The sequence below is a fragment of the Propithecus coquereli genome, unplaced genomic scaffold (genome assembly GCF_000956105.1).
Source record: "Propithecus coquereli isolate 6110/MARCELLA unplaced genomic scaffold, Pcoq_1.0 Scaffold105, whole genome shotgun sequence".
Classification (NCBI taxonomy): domain Eukaryota; kingdom Metazoa; phylum Chordata; class Mammalia; order Primates; family Indriidae; genus Propithecus; species Propithecus coquereli.
The window spans coordinates 1,721,844-1,737,349 of NW_012134414.1; the positions used below are offsets into that span (position 1 = coordinate 1,721,844).

Below are 15,506 nucleotides of genomic sequence, written 5' to 3' on the forward strand. Positions count from 1 at the left end.
CCCCACCGCCAGAGTCGGATGTTCTTGAGTCCAATTTGTCATAAACTTGAGACAGGGCAGAAAGAAAGAAGGGACACGGGTAGTTCAAAGAAATCTTAACACTCTTTGGTCTATGTATAGGGAATGGTTTCTCCTTTAGAGCTTGATGCCTCATTTTCACTTTTTTCTTCCCTGTACCTATTATTTGCTGAGTAAATCCTTTCCACTCACATTTAGGCCTAACCCTTTTTTGGCAGATTATTTAAGAAGGATGGATCTGTCAGAACTTGGAGAAGCTGCAGCCTTCCTCAGAAGAAGCGAGACTGATCTGCTTCGGCTACAGGCCATGGCCTTTGATGGTAAGACTCGTGGTGGCTGCTGGCTTCGCTTTATTTCACTACTTCAAGGTGGCATGTGAGATATTTGATTGGTTGAGAGAAGGCATCAGTTCTGGAGCCTAACTTATTTGCCTGGGTGTGATCAGCCTCTATGAACCTCTGACTCTGAGCAATTGAGCAACTCTGAGTGTTCAGGTAGGAATGGAAGAACACAGGGAGGAGGAAGATGGCTGGGAGGCAGTCTAGGCTCTGGCCCTATTTCCGTGGCCCTAAGACAGGTTTTCTCTTCCAGGAGCCACTGTTATGATACAGACTACACTCCCCATGCCCCAAGGGTGGCCACAGATAAGGCCTTTCCCAGAACCCTCTTATCAGAAAATACCATAGTAGAGAGAGGGACCGAGACTTAGGCTGGAGGTGGGGGTCTGTATCCTGTAAGGAAGAAGAAAGGAAAAGACTCTGGGAGGGCTGGAGAAATTGAAATTATCTCCAGCCCTCTTCACAATTTCCTAATGTTGGAACTTTGCCCTCTGGCGGTCTTCTAGGGCAGCAGGGTCGCTCAGCCAGCATTCAACAAAAGATAATTGGGAGGCTTGCTAACCCAGATTCATAATTTCTTGGTAGTTACAGGCAAGGACAAAGGTTAATTAGGATTTAGTCTTTAAAAAAAGGGCTAAGTTCTACATTAAATCTCTAAATAAATGTTACTTTTTTTCCCCTTCTTCCTTTACATGTCTGGGCTGCATGGCCATCTTCTGGATTTCAGCTAATTGGAGAATTAGAAGTCAGATTCACAGTATGACCTAGCGTCAAGCCACCTACATGTCTTAATTCCTGAATTATTCAACAGTGCAGCATAAAAATTGAATGTTGTTCAAATACTCAGAATTTGTCAACATTAGATTTTAATATGACTAATTATAATTCAATCCAGTTATGTAGGATATCATACTCTATCACAGACCAGTCCTGGATCAGTTCCCAGTTTCCAGTCATTGGATTTCATTACTGAGATTGGATTTTAGAGTAGCTAATTATAATCCATCAAATCAAATACAATAACAGAACCATCCCTGAGGTCAGAATTGGTCATGCAGAGGCTTATCACAGGTAGTTAGATAAGCGAGGACAAGATAAGAGTGGTGCAGGGCCAAAGCATGAGAGATAATTGGATGACACATTTAGTAGAATTAGCACTGTAAATAATTACTTAAAACATAGCAATCTGCATAATTTTTAATTACATTTTTTTAGGCTAAACCATTCTTCCTCATAGAAATGCACTGGCAGCAAAAGAGAAAAGGACCAGCCAAAGGTGTTCCTCCTCCCAGGCTAGTAGACAATGGAGTTTGCATTTTTGAATTCAGGTCAAATGAAAGCAGTGAGATAATGAGTATTTGGCAAGTAGTCTTGGGTTCAAATTCCCTAACCAAGACCAACTCTGGAGGTGTAATTCGAGCAAATCACTTCAAGTTACTGAGCCTGCCGAATGGGGATAATGATACTAATACTCACTCTGTCTTCTTTCCTGCATTGCTCTGAGGACCAAGTGGGACTATAAATATGAAAAACAAACACAGTATTACCTGGGAAAGAAAACTAGAATCGCTGGGTGTCGAGGAGGAAGCCCAGGTGTTTTTAGAGATAAAGACGAATCACCTTTCCAAAGCTGAATGTAAATTATTTTTATATTAAAACAGGTAAGCAATCTATTAAAAATAACTATAAAGCTGAATATAACTCCAATTTTCATCAATATCATAGAAAGAAGACTCAAAAGAAATGTTTCAAATAGATAACAGTGGTTATCTCTGAGTTGTTTATGGGTGATTAAAAAATATTTTTTTCATGTATTTCTCTACTTTTGGAGTTTTCTCCGATACATACATGTTATCTTAATGTTGGAAAATATATTTAATCATCTAAAGATATGAAATCTTTACCTACTTTACAAATGGAAAAACTAAGTCCTAAAGAGATGAGGTGACTGCTTTATATCTCGTTACTAGCAAAGTCAGTCCTACAGCCCAGGCTGCCTGACTCAAATCCATTGCTGTCCGCAGTGCCGGCTCTGCATTATTCACGGACACAAGGAATTAAAAGTTGACTGAGTTCATTGACTTTGCCTTTAAAAACTTCCCTGTCAGAGAGTGGGCCTCAGATAAGAAAGGGTGTCTGAAAAGTCTTACCCCCGCTAAGTGTTTCCAGGGGTGGTGAAAGAAGGGGCCCCACGGAAGCAGGTGGTGGGCCTGCTCCTTGCGGGAAGAATGGGAGGGAAAAGCTAAGCGTATGCTGGAGGAAGCATGTGGTCATGGAGGAGCACTGATTAGGAGGAGGCTGATCTCATTTCCAAAGTCATTATTCTAACGACTGCTACTAATTAGCTATGTGACTATGGGCAACTCTTCATCTCTCTTTCCAGGGAGAGGGACAAGGACAGAGAGAGGGGAAGAGAGAGAGATACTGTGCCAGGTGATCTTCAAGTTTCTTTCAAGCGATAACATTTGGTTTAAAATGCAGAGCATTTACCTTAAACATACCCAGAAAATGTATGCTAAATGGGTGCTTTTCAAAAGCATATTTTCATAGACGTAACACAAAGCAAAATCAGTTTTTGCAAGAAGAGACCAAAATAATAAATACAATGCGAAGCCTGTATTTAAAACACAAACGACAAGTAGAAAGTAAATGCACAATCAGTTAGATGGGAATATAAAATTCCCTTGCCAAGCAGTTTTAGTACCGAATTGTTTGTAATCAGGGAAATGGAGAAGGCAGCACATTGTAGATTGTGATAGCAAGAAAATAGTGAATGACGAAATTCTTTGCAGAAATAAGTATGGTGGAAGAAGGGGCGGATGGTGCCCATTTTTGTCTCCTTTGTACACACTCCTTCCCCAGGCCTATTGGCCACCTCTAGGGAAAGAACCTAGTGAGGGGCCACCTGTCCTGCAGCAGTGAGGCCTCTCTTGCCTTTGTGATTCATATACCAGAGGTGGTGGTGGTGACTGAGTTTGCATTACCAGTTAGTGCTGTGGTTGCAGGGGGGTTTTTACCTGTGTCTCCCCTGGGAATGGACTAGGATTTTTCCCTCTTCCAGCCAAATGCTCTCCCCTTACCCTTCCCTCTATCTACCTAAAGAGCTGTGACCTGGGGACTTCTGTGAGCTTCTGCTAAGACTCATTTTTCTTTAATAGTATATTTCCTATTCATCGTCACTGGCTGCCTGCCTTAGGTGGGAGAGAACTTGAGAAGTATTTAAGTGAGACTGAGAGAAACTGCCTTAAGTGTTCATAAGAGTTCTGGCTCATTCCACCCAAAACATTCTTATTGTTTAATCATTTTGTGGAGGGCTGCTTTGCTTAGGGATGGGACATGGGGGTGAAGAGGCTGAAGAGAGAAAAATAACATATGGGAGGAAATAATATAAGTCGGTTATGTTGTATGACAAAATAACCCGTATTTTCTCTCCTTAATACCCTCCTGCAATTCTACCATGGAATTCTCTTAGACTTTCATCCCAAGATTAAAAATAAGGTCTAAAGAAACCCCAAAGGACATGACCACTAGCCTAAATTGTTACTCAGTTCTCACCAGACTTGAGTGACACTCTTTGGAAGGGACCTGGGAAAGGGGTGGGATACGGGGTTGCGAGTTGAGGTAAGTGTTGATGTTGGGAGGGGATGGAGGTGACATTTGGCAGGTGTTGGTAGGTACATTTCTTGTAGCAAAATGGTTTTTGACTTCCCAAGCCTCTGCTTGCTGAGATGTTTCTTGTTCCTATAGAGTTATCATGTGGGCATATCTTCAGGGTGAGCTTTCATGATTTTATCCAACTCTGTGCACTGTCCTACATTGGTGACTCCATGTCAACAAGCAGACTGAGCAGAAACGAGGTCATATCTATCAGCATGAAAGTGCCCACATATATTTCTACAAGTACTATATTATAATCCATTTTTTTCTCTATAGGGAAGAAAAAATGTTGGGTTCGTGGTGGCAAGAGTGCTATGTGGAGGCTGAGGTAAAAGGGAAGAAAGATGATGGAACGATAATTGTTGAGACCACACATGGAAATGTAAAAGGAATATTTCATTGTGGGGATAAGTATGTTCTCTGCTTAATCAAACAATTGAATACCTCCTTTCTCTACTATTTTTATTAAAAACCTTGGGTAGGAGATGCCATTGACACACTTTGGAGTCCTTAATTCATCTTGAAGAAGCTCCTTTATTTACCATCAAAAATTTAATGAAGAACATTAAACAAATCAGAGTAAAATGATTGCCAGAAACAAAGATCATTGACTCTAGAACTCACAACAATTTCTACTTCTTTCATCAGTGTTTCCAGTTGGTATTTTTTTAAAGGTGCTCCCTCGGGTGAACAGTGACCTAAGGAGCCATGTAGCAAGCTATGTTTGTAAGATCAAGAGAGATGTATGATTTGAATAGAAATAACAGAGTGTCAGAGAAGCCAACAGATGGGGGAATGGCTAGTAATGTCAAATGTTACAGAAAATATTAAAGGCTTGGAGAAAGGCTTGGATTTCAGAATTAGAAGGTCATCCAGGACCTTTGAAAGAAAAGGTTAAGTCAAGTATTGGGGCATGAGCTGGACTGAAATGTTCACAGAGGGGATGTGTAGTGAAGATATAGCAGTGCCCAACCCTTTCTCCCTGTCATCAGGGCAGAGTGCAGGGGGATACTGAGAAGAAAGGTCACTCTCAGAACCTTTGCCTGGGCCGGGCGCGGTGGCTCACGCCTGTAATCCTAGCTCTCTGGGAGGCCGAGGCGGGCGGATTGTTTGATCTCAGGAGTTCGAAACCAGCCTGAGCAAGAGTGAGACCCCATCTCTACTAAAATTAGAAAGAAATTAATCGGACAACTAAAAATATATAGAAAAAATTAGCCGGGCATGGTGGCGCGTGCCTGTAGTCCCACCTACTCGGGAGGCTGAGGCAAGAGGATCGCTTGAGCCCAGGAGTTTGAGGTTGCTGTGAGCTAGGATGATGCCACGGCACTCCAGCCCAGGCAACACAGTGAGACTCTGTCTCAAAAAAAAAAAAAGAACCTTTGCCTGAGTCACTCACCGTGTGTCAGCTGCCAGCCCCATGGCGTGACCTGGGCCCATTTCTGCCCTGATTTGGATGAAATGTTCCTCAAAGATTTTACAGATGATCCCCTGCTGAGATTCACTTCTCTAAACTCCTTTCAATTCTGTCCCTTACCCAAACCATAACAAGCCACATCTTATAACAAAGAAGTACAGTTGGTATCAAGAACATTTATCTTTTTTGTGCTCTTATCTTTGTATTTGGACAATTTATGATCTAAAGTATTGCCATTCAAGTTGGAAAATACTGGAGGCCACTTATAAGCTACCTCTTAGGGTACCTTAATATGCTTTCCTGACAGTCAATATCTATATGTAAAAAAAAATTCCAATGAGATAGATTTTATATAACTAATAAAATTAAGGAGGGAACTTCATCCTTTTCAACAGGAACATAAACAGTAGGCAAGGGAAAATTCAGAATGTCCTAAATCGATAAACAAATGAAAGAGAGGGACTCAGTTAGGGCCATTTAGCCTTGAGACAATATTTGATTATAAGAGAGAAAGCAGGTTTGACCACCTCTTCCATTATTGTTCATGCCAACTTTTTTAAAAATAACTTTATTGAGATAAAATTTACACACCATAGAGTTTACCTCTTTAAAGTGTACAATTCCATGGTCTTTAATATAGTCAAAGAACTGTGCAACAGTTGTTATAATCTAATATTGGAATATTTTCCATCATTCCAAAAAGAAGCCTTGTGCCTATTAGCAGTCACTCCCCCTTCTTCCCACCCCCATCAACCCCAGGCAAGCAGTGTTCTGCTTTCTGTTTGTATAGATTTGTCTATTCTGGCCACTACAGACAAGTGGGATCATACAATAGGTGGCCTTTTGTGTCTGGTGTCTTTCACTTAGCTTAATGTTTTTGAGGTTCATTCACATTGTAGCGTGAATAAGTACATCATTCCTTCTTATGGCTGAATACTATTCCACTGTATGGATATATCATATGTTGTTTATCCATTCATCAGGTGATGGACATTTCAGTTGTTTATATATCCTGGCTATTATGAAAAAGGTTGCTATGAACATGCATGGGCAGGTTTTTATGTGGATGCACATTTTCATTTCTCTTGGGTGTATTTCTAGGAGTGGAGTTGCTGCGTCATATGGTAACTCTATGTTTAGCATTTTGAGGAACTGTCAACTGTTTTCCAAAGTGGCTGCACCATTTTATATTTCCATTAGCAATGTATATGGGTTACAGTTTCTCTACATCCTCACCAACACATTTTAATATCTGTCTTTTTGATTATAGCCATTCTAGTGGGGGTGAAGTGGTATTTTAATGTGATTTTTATTTGCATTTCCCTAATGACTAATGATGTTGAGCATCTTTTCATGTACTTATTGGCTATTTGTATACCTCCTTCAGAGAAATGTCTATTCAAGCTCTTTGCTCATTTTTTAATTGGGCTATTGCCTCTTCATTATTGAGTTGTAAGAGTTCTTTTTACCTTCTAGATGCAAGTTGCTTATCAGATGTATTATTTGCATGTATTTCCTTTCAGTCTGTGTGTTATCTTTTCATTTCCTTAATGGTATCCAACTCGATTTTATTAGGCCTCCAGATGTGATGCTTGCTCTTCTGAGCACATTCTGCGAAACTACTGTCTTTTCAACAGTATTTAAGGCAATTTGTGATATAATGTGGTTGCAACTATAATTTTAAAAAGAAATCACAAGAAGAAGAGTACGAAAGCCATTAATGCTTTCATTAATGGTAGAAAGAATAGAAAGTAGAAAGAGGAGTGTGAGGGTGATTTACTTTGTCCTCCTTGTCCTTCCCCCATGTAATGAAGGTCCCGTTCTCCCAGCCTCTCTCTGTAGCTCCTGGCTCCAGGCTTCCTCTTCCTCATGTTAGAAGTGACTACACTTTCAATCACCTTTGGTCTTTGTAAGATTAACAAAGGCAGTAAAGCCAGTGGGTGTAAAGTACTACTTATTGAAGAAAGTTGGTAATGAAAAAAGAGAGAAAAATAGAACCAGGGCAAAGGGGAGGTTTTTGAAGATGTAAGAGACCTGATTATGTTCTGCTTGTGTTTGAAGACAGAACAGAAGGAGTCCTTGAAATACAGAAACTGAAGGGAGTCAAAAGAAAAGGGATTTTACTGTTAGAACAATGTCAAAGAAGACTGTGGATAGGAATTGGATCAAGAATATGAAGAGTGTGAGAGCCTTGGAAGGAAGCCATCACCAACTAGGATTAAAAGGAGGCAATCAGTTGACACCAATATTTATTTGTCAAGGAAAAGGGCTATAGGAAAGGTGTTAGGAAACTTTTGAGAAGAATCCCAAGCAACTATTTTATAGTAGAAATGAATCCATATTAATCAAGATATTAATATTTACCTACCATGAGCACCTACCATGTCCCAAGCATTGTGATAGGTGGTTTAATAACTATCAAAGAAGACAATATTGACTCCTTCTCAAGGTGCTTATAATCTAGCCTGGAAATAGTCTAACACCGCAGTCCCCAGCCCTAGGGTGGCAGGGGACTGGGGTGCAGAACTCCAACACCAACCCCCCCACCCAGGAAAAATTGTCTTCCATGAAGCTTGGGATGGGGAGGCGAATAGCTGGAGGTGAGTGGCAGAGGGTGAGCAGAGCGAAGCTTCATATCCATTTACAGCTGCTGGACTTCCTATCGCGGGCATTACTGCCTGGGCTCCCCTTCCCCTGCCCCACCTCCCACCCCACTGTCTGTGGAAAAACTGTCTTCGATGAAAACAGTTCCTGGTGCCAAAAAGTTTGGGGACCACTGATCTAACACATACGCAATTATTAAAACATACACAGAAGTATTAATGTAAAGATAATATGGTGGTAAGGCTTAACAAAGGAGGAAAAAAATATAATGAGCTGAGGTGGTTGGGGAAGGTTTGAAGGAGAAGATAGGTCTTGAACTAAGTCTGGAAGGATGAGGTCCGCCAACTTGATCCTCCACTCCAAGTTTTTTCTTCTACTTCTCCAAGATATGCTGAGACATCAAGAGGGGGGGTCAGATGATACATAATATGATCCATATACTCTCAGGGGGAATCAGGGAGGAACCATGAAATTAGAGCACTGTAAGATAGAAAATCTTGGTTGAGCAAAAGCACTATTTTTAATTCATCTTCAGGGAAGGAGAGGGCTTTGGCAGGGTGAATACCTGCTTCTTCCGAGAAGGTTAGTTTAATCTCTTCTGGCCCCGCCCCTTGATGAGGCATCTTTTTTTTCTTTTTGACTCTGAATCTTCTTTCTGGTGTATGGATAAATGGATAAGCATAAGAGAAATAGGGAAATATATCTTATATTTCTGTCCTCTCTGCAGAGTCTGAATGTCAAGGAGGACAAAATCCAGCAGATGAATCCTCCAAAGTTTGAAATGATTGAAGACATGGCCATGCTGGCTCACCTCAGTGAAGCATCTATACTGCATATCTTGAAGAGGCTCTATGACCATTGGATGATCTATGTGTGTAACATGCCTTACTGCTGAATTAGCATGCTGGTACTCGTATTGGCAATGTCCCAGCCTCTCCTGGCTGATATTTTACATTGAATTTAAGCATACCCACATGGGATTGTTCTTAAGGAAGTTCTACTGGGGAGGGACCTTATCTTAGCATTTCCCCAATTTTATTTTGTCACCATTTGTGTCCCTTCTCACAGGTCACTGTGCTAAATTAAAAGCATGAGGCTTGGAGCCTGATAGACTAGTGTCCAAATGCCAGCTCTGTCACTTACTAGTTGTTAAGTTTCTTAACTTCTTAAAGTCACCTTATCTGTAAAGTGAATAATAATACCTGGCTCTCCATGGTGGCTTGGAGCATTAAATAAAAGAATGTGGGTAAAGCACATAGTTCCTGAGACCTAGTTAGTACTCAATGAATAAGATATTTTTGTCATCATCATTAAACTGGTGATTTTTAGCTGCTCAGGATTTTTGGTTTATACAAAACCTATACAGCAGAAGCAGTGCTCAGTAGAATAGGCTAAAATGTGGCATCTGGCACCCATTGCCATAGAAGTCTTGACAAACAACCAGCTTGCTACTCAGCTCTCCCATTTACCATGTGACTGTATTAGTCGCCCGGGGATGCTATAACAGCATTAACACGAACTGGGCAGCTTAAAACAACAGAAATTAATCCACTACAGTGCTAGAGTCCGGAAGTCCAAACTCAAATCAAATGGACAGGGATATATTCCCTCTGGAGGCTCTAGGGGAGAATCCTTTCTTGTCCCTTCCAGCTTCTTGTGGCTACTGGTGTGCCTGGTGGTTGCATCACTCCAGTCTCTGCCTCCATCTTCACATCATCTTCCCCTCTCTGTGTCTCTTATAAGGACACCAGTTATTGGATTGAAGGCCCACCCAGATGTCATCTTGACACCCTTAGCTTAATTATACCTGTAAAAACCCCTTTTCCAAAGGAAATCACATTTGTAGGCTCTGGAGATGAGGACATGAATGTATCTTTTTGGGAGCCACAATTTGACTACATCAGTGGCTGAGAGACCCACATGAGCTATTCCTTCTCAATGCCCTAAAAGTTAAGTTTCTAATCTTGCTGAGGCAGAGATTCTGCTCTGGCCTCAAATGCCCGATTGCTGGTTACTGAAATCCCTGCAGGCCTGCAGTTAGCGTCCTGTCTTCAGAAGCTCTGTGTGTCAGACATGTTCGTAGTTAGCAGATGTCCCACGGGAGAGGTAATCCCAAGTCTGATGTTGCTCTAACCTGGCTGTGTCTCTTTCTGTTAGAAGTCCCTTCTTTATAAGAATCCGAAAGCTCTCTTCTTTTGAGTTCCTTCATAAGTAAATATTCCAGCAAATGTTCCCTGATAGTGGAGAGCTGACAGACCTGGACATATTTCTAATCTATATTCTGAAATCTTTTCTGATCTTCCCTTAGACATATTCAGGTCTCTTCTGCGTGACCACAAACCCTTACAAATAGCTTCCAGTGTATCAGAAAGAAGTCGTGGCTGCCTACAAAGGGAAGAGGCGATCAGAGGCTCCCCCTCACATCTTTGCTGTGGCCGATAACACCTTTTAGGATATGCTTCACAGTAAGTAGCTGCGCTACAAAATGAAAAGTAAAAATATCTGATCTACTTTTTCTCTGTGTCACTAAGAGGCACTTAGGCATTGTGAGCAGAGCATGGCCTTTACAGTTATCTAATCACTTGAAGCCTCCGTTCTGTTCTGGATAAAATGTGGGCAAAATAGTACCTACCTCCTAGGGTTATTGGGCCGATTAGCTTGCACATCAAAGTGAGATAATGCATTTAAAGTGCTGGGGACAGTGGCTGGCCCAGAGTAAGCCCCCTGTGGATGGTAGCTTTTATTACATAAAGCATCTGCTGTAGTGTCTGACACAAAGACGTTATTCTATAGCTACTATTACACAATCATTCTTAAAGGCTTAAAATGGCAAAAATGTCAACCATTAGTTGGTTATCATTTGTATGTGGAGCAAGGAAATAGGCCTCCGATTTATATGTTCTTATGACTAACATACAAGGGGCAAGAGAAAATCTATCTTACTCTGTACCATTTAAATGGTACTTTTTTCCTCACTGTAAATGGAGCAAATCCTTTCCTGTGTGTCTGATTTCAAACTGCAGCCAGGGAAATTTTGAATCAGGTCATGCTAATACGTAAGCCCCTAGCAATAGAATATTCTGACATTTTTCCTTCTTTTGTAGATCAAGAGAATCAGTCTATACTCCTCACGTAAGTGTTTGCCTTGTTTTTCTTTTGGGCCTAAAGTAAGTTTCAATGGAGACAGACACTTACGTTTCACTGGGAATAAAACTTAAAGTCACTGTCTTTGAATTGTTTGCCCTTTAGATGCAGAACACATTCTAGGCAAGAATAAAATACTCGAGAGATTGTCACAATGCTTTAGTCAGTGATTACTCCAAATACGGTGTCAGCTAGTCTGCCTCCACCATTTTAACAGATTCTTTAGGAACCTCAGTGCACAAGCTGGTCTTAATCACAGAGAACATGCTGTTGTGGGCAACCAGACTGGGGAAGGCCAAGGTACATTAAGTAGTGGGAACTAAAAGATGGCGAGTCTTAGAGGGATCAGAAAAGGAGGTGAAGGTTATTATATGTTAATTCTGATGGAAAGAGTGCTGGCAGGCCGGGTGAACTGTCCGCATGGTGGCTGAGACCCAAGAAGGTATGCAGTGCTTAAGTCCTTGGCCTTCCTGTGCAGTGATGATGCCACCTTATGTGTTGGGCTCTCTATTGGCTTCAACTATCCCAAGAGGAATCATAAGGTCTCAGAACCTTAGAGATAGATGGACAATTCAAATTCGGCCCTTTGCAGAGAGGATAAGCTGTTTTTCTGGAGTTTTATATCGATAAAGGCAAGCCTCGATTCTGTGATGCTTTGGGTGATGAGCCTATAAATTCATCACTGTATTCTTCCCACATTACAAAGTTAGCTGGTTGTCAAAGGACAAGGGTGAGCCTAAAACAAGCTGCCTGGTAAAATGACTGATAGGCCTTCTTCTCAGAAGACATGGCCATGTGGTAGGATTCATGCACGAGAATCCCTTGAACAGTTGGTAATGAGGAGCAGAGGTGCTGTCCTGCTCTTTGTTAATAGGACCATGAGGAACAGGCTTTTTAATATTTATGAAAGTCCTTGATCTTTCTGAACTCCAGAGTTTTGTTCATGCTGTTTTTGCTGCCTGAGACATCCTTCCCCATCTCCCAACCAATTAAATATCCACATAATCTCAAGTGTCATCTTGAGTTTCACTTTTCTATAAAATCTTCCCTGCTTGCCTTAGCCTATATGATCAGAATCACTTGACTTTCATTGTGTTGATAATCAGAACCAGTTAACTGTGTTGCTGAATTTCAAGTCACAGGGGAGAATCTGGTGCTAGAAAGACTGTGAACACCAAACATATTTATCCAATATTTTGTTACCATGGCAGCCATGAGTGAACCTAGGAGAAAGCCGGTATGCGTTCATATATCTTGGCAGAAAAGGTGAGGTGGTGCTAACCACTGGATCATGGAGGCTCTGCCTTGACCACTTATGGGAAGTAAGGAGGCACCAAGACCCACAGAACAATTAGCAAATTATAGAAAAGTCTTTTTTCCCCATCTTTCCATCGCCTGTTGAGAGGATCATCAAATGCTCCAAACCAATAACCTGAAAACATGAATTACATAATTTGTTTCAGATTTGCTTCATGGAGCATTTACTGACCTGGTCTTTGTTAGTTGGACCCTCTGAAAATTATGCCCTCACGATCCAAACCATTTCACCTAAAGGCTAGGGTCATCAGTGCCTTGGATATTTCTGAATCCCTTTAGCTATCATGAAATGTCAGAGTACCAGAAATATGCAAAAGAAGTCTGCTTCCTTCACTCCTAACTCTTAGATCAAATCCCAAATGCCTGATGGACGTACCCTCAACTTTAATCACAATCCATGTTCAGGATAGCTTTACCTTCACTCTCTATTTGATTTTTTTTAGTCATTGGCAATTTTTAATTTAGCTTACTTTGTTTAGCTCCATTAACAGGTTAGTGGGCTTCATCATAATTTGAGGATAACTGGACCATGAAGGTTGTTGGTATGCAAAATAAAATTAAGTCATGCTGAGTGGAACTCAAAATCAATGAGTTATTGAGCTGTTAGATCTTTCATCTTACTATGTCTTACATTATTTTTCTTTTTCATTTCAATCTGGATGTTACCTGCTGTGTTTTGCAAATTAATAAATATATCAAAATAGCCATCTGGTCCAATTTTAAATAGGAAAACTTTCTTTTCCAACTACCACATTCCTGAATTTGATTGATTTCTGTAGGTCTTATTAAACTATATGACTCAGTAGATATAACTTCATTTTTGCATGCATTTTAGGGTTTTTGTTGGCATATGTTAATTGGTTTGGTCTAGCCATTGAGTCTTATGATAATATATAACACTTCTATGGAAACCTTTGCTCATATACGTATACCCTTTATCTTATTCGAAGGACAGTAGACCCATATTACTTAGAAAGGATATAATATTTATAAATTTTTAAGTTCTTGAGTACCATATACTATGTAATTCCCCCCATGTAATGGGTCTTTGAGGCTGAGTGGAAAAAACAAAGCTATGTTGCCATTTGGGTGCTAGGTGGCCATTCATGCTCATGCTGTGCGGCTGACCTGTTTTGGCCCATCAGCCTGAGCGGGCATGATTCAAATTCCAGATCAATACCATTACAAGTCACTGCTTGGTGTGAATCTTTAGATTACTTGAGAGTAGTAGCACGTAAAAATATAATTTAATAATGCCAAGAATCTGCCATGTTATCCTAGGATAGATAAATTTCCAGGTGTGAGTATTAGATGGTAAGAGAGGAAGATTAACACTGGGAATAATATATGAAATGAAGTTTGTTTGGAAATAGGCTATGATTTTTTTTGTTTGTTTGTTTATTTTGGTAAATAGCCATTTTCTTCTCTCACTCAGGCAATGCCAACCCAAAGGGAAGCATTGCAAATAAATGAGCTCCCACAAATATTCATAGGGGCATTGTATATTAAGTCAGTCTCTCTCATATATACATCTGTTTTTTTTCTGAATTCCCACTCCAAAATAAAATTTTATAACCAAATTTGGAAGCATCTTTTTTGCTACAGGTTATCAAAGCAAAAATGGGATTCAACCTGGGGAAGGAGGGCTTGCCACATTACAGAATTCTACTAAAAGCTTCATCAGCTTTACTTCTCTTGTATGTATCCCAGGGGACTTTAGAAGCTCAAATCATGCAAGTGAATTCTATCTTGGAAGCATTTGGAAATGCGAAAACCCTGAGAAATGACAACTTCTCTCGTTTTGTAAGTAACACAATTTAGCACAATATCAGAGTCTTTAGTTTTTAAGCAATGGTAAATCTCATGTTCGAGCACATAGGTATGAAAAAGATATATGGAACACCAAAGGTGGTCTTTGATTAAAGTTTATAATTTTTTAGATTACTCAGAACAATTTATCAGCTTCAACACTCAATTAAAACTACACATATAATGAATATGTGTCTAAACTGACCAAATAAGCTTCTCTTTGGTCAGTTTCAGGAAGAAAGTATTTATCTTAATAGTTTCAAATTCCTTTCTACTCCCAGTAGGGAAGCTCACTCAAAAAATTACAATAACCTTTACATTGTATTACATTTTGCAGATTTGAAATACTCTCTCCTTCATAATTTCCTATACTCCTTATAACAAGTCAATTTAGTAGGCACTTCCTAATTCACTTACCATGATTATTGTTTCTTCTCTTGCCTATGGCCTCCCTGCTCCTGCATATTTTTCACTGTAGCCTTTTTTTATTGGGAGAAAGTATTTTTAAGTAGCTTTTGATAGCTAGAAGTCCCCTGACAGAGGAAGAACTTGGATTTCAAAACCTAGTTGAACAAATCCATTTTATGCCAAGAATGAGTGGCAGGGAGCCACTATATAATTTACAAGGAAATTTGCAGACGGCTTCCTGTTTGAGTCCCTGGGCAAAACTAAATAATAGCTTTATGCTGATTTGGCTAGTTTCCATCCAAAGCCTTAGAGCTGCTCTGTCCACACTTAGATCTGCTTGAATATCTGGCCGGTCGTAGCAGCTGCAAATACTGGTCCGTGAAACAACTGCGAGATTTGGGATTTATTCGCATGCTAAGGGAATTTCTGCTGAAATATGAGAGGCAGAAAGCTGAAAAGAAATAAGGGAGAGAGGGAAGAAAGGAAGGAAGGGAGGGAATAAGGGAAGGAGGGAGAGAAAAAGAAAGTTAAAAAAAGGAAAGAAGGAAGAAAAGGAAAGAAAGTAAAAGGGAAGGAGGAAAGGAAAGTATAATAAGTAGAAAGATAAAGAAGGAAAGAATATAATTGGAAGAGAATAAAAGCAAGAAAAATGTTGGAAGGATAGAAGTAAAGAAGTAGAGAAGCTAAACAAACATAATGGTGGAAGAAAGAAGGAGGGGAGAAGGAAAAAGAGGAAAAGGGGTCCAAAAATTATGAAATCCAGGCTAAATTTATTTTCAATTAATACTATGTATGTA

General features: G+C 40.2%; 1 protein-coding gene across 1 annotated transcript in view; it reads left to right on the forward strand.

Annotated features, from left to right (window-relative positions):
- Positions 1 to 250: 250 nt before the first annotated feature.
- Positions 251 to 15,506, forward strand: part of MYH15 (myosin, heavy chain 15) — a 171,122-nt gene continuing 155,866 nt past the window's right edge. Inside the window, 9 exon segments of the mRNA XM_012645946.1 lie at positions 251 to 338; positions 4,290 to 4,322; positions 4,325 to 4,395; positions 8,759 to 8,902; positions 10,340 to 10,496; positions 11,136 to 11,163; positions 12,318 to 12,360; positions 12,362 to 12,412; positions 14,203 to 14,295. Coding sequence (XP_012501400.1) covers positions 251 to 338; positions 4,290 to 4,322; positions 4,325 to 4,395; positions 8,759 to 8,902; positions 10,340 to 10,496; positions 11,136 to 11,163; positions 12,318 to 12,360; positions 12,362 to 12,412; positions 14,203 to 14,295 — 708 coding nt within the window.